We start from the raw sequence: 9,356 nt of genomic DNA, 5'->3' as shown, positions 1-9,356 counted from the left end.
ATCAGCCCCATAATATATCGTTAACATTGTTTCTAAAGAAATTTAAAAATGAGTAGAAATGTATGATTATTCTGATGTTCTTCCTGCCTGTGTGAGGATTAATATCACAGATACCCTAGCCATTTTGTCTGCAGGAGTTACTTTTGTTTGTATGTTTTCACATTTCTCATTGTGCAGGTCTGCTGGTGATTATCTTTTTTTGTATGTAATTCATGATTTCACCTTCATTTCTTTTCTTTACCCTCACACGAGGACATTTTTTTCGGGTTTTTTGTTGTTGTTCAGATAGAGTGGGAGGGGGAGAGAGAGAGAGAGAGAGAAACATTGACGTGAAAGGTTGCCATCAAGTGGTTGCCACCTGCACGACCCAACCAGGGCCGGGACAAACTGCAACTGAGGTACATGCCCTTAGTAGGAACCAAACCCGGGTCTCTCTGGACCGCAGGCCGATGCTCTAACTGCTGAGCCAAACCAGCCAGGGCTTCATTTTTATTTTTCGATGTATCCAGGGCATGAACCAGGCATGAGCACAGACCAAAAGCCAAGCTGTAAGTTACTATTGTCCTTGGCTGATATGACACAAGCACCACCAAATCAGGTGCAACTCTACCCAGATCAGGGACAGCATCTTCATTTTTGAAAGACATTTTTGCTTATATAGAATTCTGAGTTGACAATTGTTTTTTAGTATATATTTTTTTTAATCCTCACCTGAGGATTTTTTTCTTTTTTTCTTTTTTTTTTCAGATAAAGTGGGAGGGAGGGAGAGACAGAGAAATATTGATGTGAGAGAGACACATTGATTGGTTGCCTCCAACACAACCCACACCAAAGCCTGTGATGGAACCACAACCAAGGTATATGCCTTGAACCCATGACTCTTTGGTCCACAGGCAGATGCTCTAACTGCTGAGCCAGACCGACCAGGGCTAAGATGACAGTTTCTAAGTTTAGGACTTTAAAGTTATTATTCCACTGTTATTTTTTATTTTGCATAGTTTGATCAGAAGTCTACTGTAATTTGTATTTTTATTCCTGTTTATAATGTCTTTTTGTTTTCTGAATGTTTTTAAGTCTGTCTTTATCAGTGATTTTTAGCAATTTGATCAAGCTGTGCCTTTCTGTCATTTTTTACTGTTGTTGTTAATTATGGTTAGGGTTCATTTTTTTCTCAGATCTGTGGGAATATAGTTTATTAAATTTTGGACAATTTGGGCATTTAAAAAATACTTTTACTGAAACTCGATACATATGCTACACTGCTTTATGTTTTCCTACATATCATTGAAGTTCTGTTAATTTCTTTGTTTTTTTTTCTTCTGTGTGCTTCAATATGTAGACATCCCATTGTCTATGTCTTCAAGTTCACTTATCTTTTTTCTGCAGTGTCTAATCTGTTAATCCTGTTTAGTAAAAGTTACAATTAAAAAAATATTTATTGATTTGAGAGAGAGAGGAAACATTGATTTGTTGTTCCACTTATTTATACATTCATTGGTTGATTCTTGCATGTGCCCTGACCTGAGATAGAATCTGAAACTTTTACATATGAGGACAATGCTCTCTAACCAACTGACCTACCTGGCCAGGGCCAAAAGTTTCATCTTAGATATTATGTTTTCATCTATAAAATTTCCATTTGCTTCTTTTTTATATCCTTTATTTCTGTCTTTATTTTAATTTTTTTTTAATCTTCACCTAAGGATATTTTTCTATTTATCTTCAGATAGAGTGGGAGGGAGGGAAAGAGAGAAAAACATTGACATGAGAGGAACACATTGACTGGTCGCCTCCTGCACAACCCTGACCAGGGCTGGGGACCAAACCACAACCAAGGTACGTGCCCTTGACCAGAATTGAACCAGCGATTCATTGGTCCATAGGCCGATGCTCTAACCGATAAGCCAAACCAGCCAGGGCCATTTCTGTCTTAATTATGTTCATATGTTTGTAATTTCCTAGAATATATTGACTACAGTTACAATAGCACTTCAAACATTTATATGTGATAGGTCAATCATCTCTTTAATTTCTGGATTTATTTCCAAGGAATGATTTTGCCACTGGTTATTGGTCACATTTTCCTGGTTCTTCTTGTATTCAGTAATGTTTTATTGGAGTGTAGCCACTGCAGAATTTTACATTTTTGACTGCTGCATTTTTTTTTTTTTTTTGGTGGGGCAATATTTCGTTTAAATTTCATATTTTGTTCTGACCTTCATATAAGTTAGTTATGTGTTATCTATCTTGATATTTTTAAAGGTAACTTTTTAAGCTTCTTTCTCTTTTTTTAAAGATCTGGAGTATCTTCCTCTCTCAGGCTGCTCCCCACTACTAAGACATTATCCTTTAGGGGTATTTACTAAATGCCAGTATATTCAATTAGTTATCTTCCCTCTGGCTTTGAGAACTCAAATGATTCTCAGACTTGTATGAATTCTTGGGATTTTTCAGATATTGCTTCCTTGGTAATAGTTCTTTCCCTGCAAGTTCTTTACTCAGACTTGTAGAATTTCACCTATCCATGACTAGATTAGCATTAGGCCATAGTCTCAAGAGAACTCCCATGCAGATTTTTGGAGTATTTTTCTTTGCATAACAGCACCCTTCTAGTATTCTGTCCTCCGAATTGTAGCCCGTTTCCCAAACTCTGATTTTTACCTTTTTATACATTAAGACCTTCTGTTGTTGTTTTTTTGAGTTTCCCATCCATAAGATAAGTTCAGAAAGTAACTCTAGGCATAGTGCTGCAGCAATCGCAAGGCTTATTGCATGTTTTCTTTCTCCTTGGGAATCACATTCTGTTGTTCCATGTTTGAAATAGTTTCATATATTTTTCTCCAGTGTTCTATTTATTATAGTGAAAAGGTGAGTCCATATCCTGTTACTCTCTTGTGGCTGGTAATGATAGTATGCCATTTTATTTTAAATTTTTTTGTTAATCCTCTTCCAAGGATATTTTTCCATTGATTTTTAGAGTGGAAGGGAGGGAGGGAGAGAGAGAGAAACATCGATTGGTTGCCTCCTGCACAACCCAGACCAGGGCCGGGGATTGAACCTGCAACCCAGGTATATGACCTTGACTAGAATTGAACTCACAACCCTTTGGGTGGTTCTATCTCTAATACAGTGGTTAGAGGTAGTTACTCAGTGACCCTCTAACTCAGTGGTTCTCAACCTCCCTAATGATGCGGCCCTTTGATACAGTTCCTCATGTTGGTGGTGACCCCCCCAGCCATAAAATTATTTTTGTTGCTACTTCATAACTGTAATTTTGCTACTGTTATGAATCGCCATCGGAAAGATGTATTTTCCGATGGTCTTAGGCAACCCCTGTGAAAGGGTCATTCGACCCCCAAGGGGGTTGCGACCCACAGGTTGAGAACTGCTGCTCTAACTTCTGAGTCAAACCAGCCAGGGTGATAGTATGCCATTTTAATCACATCACTTATTTACTACATTTAACAAATATTTATGGAACACTATTGTGGAAAGCCAAGAAATATAGGGATAAATGAATAACAGACTAAAAATTACAATATGCCGTAGCTTTCAAATATGGCCCCCAAATCCTTTAATAGTCTTTCCATCAAAGGTGAAATTTAGCCCTGGCTGGTTTGGCTCAGCGGTTAGAGCATCCACCTGCGGTCCGGAGAGACCAGGGTTCGGTTCCCGCTAAGGGCATGTACCTCGGTTGCAGTTTGTCCCTGGCCCTGGTTGGTCGTGCGGGTGGCAGCCACTCGATGTGTCCCTTTCACATCGATGTTTCCCTCTCTCTCTTTTCCTCTCTCTCCCTCCCACTCTGTCTGTACAAAAAATGGAAAAATGTCCTCGAATGAGGATAAAAAAGAAAAAAGTGAAATTTATTTTTTCACCTTGAATGTAGACACTGCAACTCCTTTTCCAATACACTATGACTGAAATATTGCTCTGCCCATTTCCTAGCTCAGGTCTTAAGAAAGTGGTAGTGTTCTTTTCCTGTCTCTTGAAATGCTCAGTTCAATATTCTGGGAGGAACTAAGCAGACACATAGGAAGTCCCATGTGGTTGTTCTGGCTGACAACCCCAATGACTCAACCAACTGCCAGCATCAATTGCTAGACATGTTAATTGTGTACATTTTCAAAAGACTGCAGCCCCAGGTGTAGTCATCCCAGACTTTGAGCCACCCCTGCTGAGACTGTGCAAGAGAGGCAAGCTGTGCTTATGGAGCTCTGACCACATTTCCCATTTGTGAGCAAAAGAAATTATTATTGTTGCACTAAGATACCAAGTTCGAGTGATTTTGATGTAGTAAAAGACACCTGGAACAAACATACCATTGAGGGCTATGACAGAGGTGACCAGTATCAAATTAACAAATATTTATTATGTGACTACTATCAGTCAGGTACAGTATCAGGAGAGACTTGAAAAATGAAATATGAGCAGAGGTTTAGAGAAGGTATAGAATCAAGAGTAGGAAAGGCAAAAGGAGTTGCTTGTTTAAAGCCATGGAAAGTATGGACATCAGACAAACGAAAGTACAAGGTATGAAAAACGACTGAGGAGATGAGGCACTGAGGGACCAGTTTAGTAAGGATGTAACACTAAAGAATTAGGATTTAATCCTGAAGGCAGGAGACTAATATGCACGCTTTTAACCATGCAATTACTTTAATTATTTATTTAATGACTGTATTTCCCATAGGCTATACTCCAAAAATGATGATCTCACATAGAGCTTTTATCCCTATGTTTCCAGTATCTAGAATGGTATCTGGCACACAAGGAGTTAACAAATATGTATTGCATGACTGAGTGACTGAATAACCATGTGAGCATTTTATAGGAATGACACAATCAGATTTGTGTGCTAGAAAAATTGTTCCAGCAGAGGTTTGGAGAATGTTTGGAAGATAGGCAGTTGTATTAGTCAGCCTGGCTGACATAATAAATGATCATAGACTGTGGCTTAAATAACAGAAATTTCTTTCCTTTATAGTTCTGGAGGCTGGATCCTAGATCAGGGTGCCGGCATGGTTAGGTTCTGGTGATAACTCTGTACTGGCTTCCAGGCATAGCTGCCTTCCCACTTCGTGCTCACGTGGTCGAGAGGAGAAATCAAGCTCCCTGGTGCTTCTCCGTATAAGGGTACTAATCCCATAATGAGGACCCCCATCCTCATGATTTCATCTAAACTTAATTACTTAATTATCTACCAAAGTCCCCATCTCTAAACAATGTCACACTGATATTATAAATATCAATATATGAATTTAGGGAGGACACAATTCAGTCCATAATAGCAGGAAAGGAGAAAAACATAGTAGAAGGTGAATGTAATCATTCGGCTAAGAGACGATGAGGATGTGAAATAAAGTACTGTTAATAATCATCCTAGCATACTTTTTTCCCTGAACCTTAAAATTATAGATTTTTTCTTGGAGTAATCCATTTGCATGTTGCTATCTTTTTTTTTTTTTTTTAACGTATATGAATTTTCAAAATCAAACTAAAAAAGGGATTTAGCATTTTAAAATTAACCACAGAATTTAGTAAACACATATAACAGAAACATTTGAATGTGAAACTGATATAGTCTCTACAGTATTTTTAAAGCTATGGTAATACATAAAAGTGAAACTCCTGCAGTTTCAACGTTATAAGGGATAATAATGAAAAGCTAACATCAAAATACAAACCCCTTTCACTTTTCATATTTGGCTTTTATGTTAAACATAACAATAATGTTAACATTTTTAAATTTTAAAAATGTTTATTATTCATAGCATATTAATCATAAAGGCCCCAAATAGCTAACGTCACCCTTCTAGGTCAGAATATATAGATAATACTGTCAAGATTAATAGTTGTTATTCCTTCACTATTCCCAGTGCTCACATATTCATAATCAAGGCTTGAACAATTTGATCAATAGATTATTGCTCGCAACAGAATAATGTAGTCTCATTACTGAACCACAAAGTACATCCAAATGCATTTCTGTAAACATTTGGCTGTGATACTGGTAATTATAATAATGAGCCCCAGACTCTGCTCAGAAACTTGAGGTTGACAAGTTGTCACCTGATTCTGTCAGCCAGGTAATCAAGAACCGGGATTTGACAGAGAATGCTCTGGTTCACAAACCAATAGTGATGTTTTAGAAGAATTTTATACTGTCATAATGAAATACAAGCAAGCTTTTGGTACTGGCTCCTCAAGATATTAAGAACCAGTGGTATAAACATACCAAATTTTTTTTTTTTACATTGTTATGTTTTTATTTTTCCTGCTTTTGAAAGAAAACAGGCTTAATCATTAAAATATTTGGAAAACATTAACTGCATAAAGAACCAAGAACCATCCTACAAAGAACTTATATGCATGTATGCATATCCAATGGACATAGACAATAATGCTGGGGGAAGGGGGTCCGGATCCGGAGGAGGGTGGCTAGAGGGGAAAAAGGAGAAACATCTGTAAAAAAAATTAATTAAAAAAATTGCAAAAGAAAAAAAATCCCAAATTTTATCACTCAGAGAGAACTATGTTATAATATTCTCATCTACTTCTTTTCAGACTTAAAATATCTGGGTTATTTTGTAATTCTGCATCATTTAGATGTCTTTGTATAGACCTACAGTATCAGCTATAATACCTGTGGAGTTTTTACATAGTGTCTACTGTAATTTACTTGACCAATACTAATTATAACTACTGCTTATACTTATTCATTGCTTACTATATGCTAGGCACCTAAGGGTTCACTTGTATTAATCCACTTGATCTTCACAATCCTATTATTTCTCTCTCTCTTGTTTTTTACAGAAGGGGAAGCTGGGGCACCAAGAAGTGAAGTAATTTGTCCAGTCTGTTTATGTTGGACATTTTAGTGGTTAACAATGCTTTGATAATATAAGCAATGTTGCTATGAATATCTTTGTTCATGTTCTTAAAGAATGTCTTTATGATAAATTTAAAAAAGAATTGCTGGGTCCAAAGGTGTTCACATTTTTAAAGGCTTTGGTTACATGCTTCCAAATATTTCCTTTAGGAGGAATATATTGATTACACTTAATTCAACAATGTGAATATATGATTCCTGATTCTTTTCTTTGAATGACAAAAATGTATCTAAATGCTAATTAATTTGCATTTTCACTTTTAGAAATGTAACTTCATTCTTAATGGATTTTTGTAAGCGCTCCTTGTATACCACTAACTAGTCCTGTTGTTGACACCTTGCAAATATTTGTTTACATGCCACTTTAGGAGGTGCTCTATTTTTCTGACATAATTTACATAGTTTCAATTCATGTGCAAGACGCTGTTTGTTCCAAGTGGGGCGCAAAATCTAATCGATGCTCCTTCAAATTTCTACATAATATAGAGCTTTTGTTCAATAAAAAGTAAAATTAGTAAATAAACGTCTTCAGTGGTTAGGAATCAGTCATCATTTTCTGGCTCCATTTTCCAGTTCTTTCTGCTCGGCTTAGGGGGACATTCTTGGGTGTGAAACATATTTTCCAACCAACACAACTGCTTAGTGTCTACACAGTTAGTCGGTGAACCAACGCCCATGGAGGAGCGCGTTCGGCCGACTGCAAGCCGGGCGCGCAGGGACTCCGGGGACCGCCCGCCGCCCAGCGCTCGCCTGACACTCCCCTCTGCGCGGGTTCGAGCCAATCCGTCCGGCTCCCAGGCTTCATCCAAGCAAGTTTCTTGTCACGGCAGACAGCAGATTACTCATAGCCTTCACACCCAGACGACTCCAAACGAGGGAGTTCCCATCCCCCTCCACAGGGAACTGCAAAGTGAGGACAACCGACGGAGAGGGAAAAGGGGGTCTCGCTCAACTCGAACGCGACCCTTTTTCTTTCCCCGTCTGTTTCACTGCCGGGCTTGCTAGGCGGCCTCGGCGCGCCTGGAGGACCCCGTCTCCCGGAGACTGCCGGCCAAGGCAAAAGCCGGAAACGCGGGCGTTACTGCTGCTCTCCTGTGTGAATAATCCAAGGAGGAATGGGGTGGAGGGGGCGCTTTGTTTGAACTTGTTTTGGAGGAGCAGGTTCTGGGCAGGTTCTGGGCAGGCAGCGCTGCGGTCGCCCGGATTCCCGAAAGGCTCCACGCGGGGGGCCTTCTCGGCTGCTTCGCTGTGGCCGCCGCCGTCGCCCCTGCTGGCGCTGCCGCCGCCGCGGTTGCTGAGGTTCGGGGAGACGAGAGCCTGTCGCGTCTGCGGAGTCCGTGTCTGTTGCTGTTTTTGCCTGAGGAGTCTTCCTTCCTCCGTCGCACCCTGACTCCCGCGGTGTCGACGGGGAGTCCCTGCGGACACCTCGGCACGCAGTGGAGATGCCTCTCTTTGCCACCAATCCCTTCGATCAGGATGTTGGTAAGTGCTTCTGCCGCTGCCTGTGCACCGGCCTCGGGACTGCAGACCCGCTGTGCCCGCTCTCTGCGTCCGTTCTGGACCCCCGGCCGGGCCACGCTGTCCCCTTAGCTAGGCTCCAACCTTCGGGGTTCGGCGGAGGCTGCGGGCTTGGCGCCCTGTCTGAAAGAAACGGGACTCGGGCAGCCGTGAAATGGGCCTTGAGCCGGGACGGGGGGTTTGGAAAGAGTCGCTTACAGGGTTGCTTGCTGCAGAGAGCTCCGGAGGAACAGCTGGTGCGGCAGCTGGTGCTGCGACCGTGCTTCTGGGAGAGCAGAGCTGACGGCCGAGGGGGAGTATCTCGGCCAGGGCGGGATCATAAGCCCTATCATAAAGTGTTTCCCTGGACAAATGTTAAGCGTCTGGAACTAGGAGAAGGTTTAGGTTGGGTTCCTTACAAGATTTAAAAATCTGTTTTGTAACTGAAACGGGAGGAGAGCTTCTGTTTAAGGGTAGACTCTCAGAAGCGTTGGGAGAGCTGGAAATGGGCTGTTTGGCAGCAGCTGAGACTGAATTGAGGCCCTGAGCCACTGGGCTGCCTGGCTTAGCAGGTCCCTGGACCTGAAGTGTGGATAAGGACCGTGGCTCCGAAAATGCTAATTTGTTTTGAATGTGAAATGTTCTTCTATTTTATGAATCATTGGTAGTAGGTGCTGATCATTACCAGTTCAACAGGTTAACGTTTATTTACCTTTTCCTGTTTTAAGGGTAATAACTTAAGGAGTTTGAGTTTCCCGGAAGATAATTTTGGGGTGGTTAGAATGCACCTAGGAACTGCCTCGGCACACAGATGTGGAAGGACACCAAGCCAAATACCGTGCTCAAATGCCTTAAGACAGAATTGACTAATTACTGTAGTGAAGAAATGTAAGGACAACTTTAAGTGGAGTTGCCTGTATATGTTAATTGCGAATGGTGGGTGTCAGGTTATACTTTTTTAACCCTTCCT

At 40.7% G+C, this 9,356-nt stretch overlaps 1 protein-coding gene and 1 pseudogene across 1 annotated transcript in view; one reads left to right on the top strand and one right to left on the bottom strand.

The window, feature by feature from the left end:
- Positions 1–497: 497 nt before the first annotated feature.
- Positions 498–624, bottom strand: LOC118622568 (annotated as a pseudogene).
- Positions 625–8,190: 7,566 nt separating this feature from the next.
- The window catches only part of STAM (signal transducing adaptor molecule), a 75,352-nt gene continuing 74,186 nt past the window's right edge, over positions 8,191–9,356 (top strand). Inside the window, exon 1 of the mRNA XM_036274386.1 lies at positions 8,191–8,371. Coding sequence (XP_036130279.1) covers positions 8,332–8,371 — 40 coding nt within the window. The 5' untranslated portion in view covers positions 8,191–8,331. The remainder of the gene's footprint in view (positions 8,372–9,356) is intronic.

This window comes from Molossus molossus, unplaced genomic scaffold, assembly GCF_014108415.1.
Source record: "Molossus molossus isolate mMolMol1 unplaced genomic scaffold, mMolMol1.p scaffold_m16_p_1, whole genome shotgun sequence".
Lineage (NCBI taxonomy): Eukaryota > Metazoa > Chordata > Mammalia > Chiroptera > Molossidae > Molossus > Molossus molossus.
Note: the sequence above shows the minus strand (reverse complement) of the source record. Positions and strands in the feature narration are given on the sequence as shown.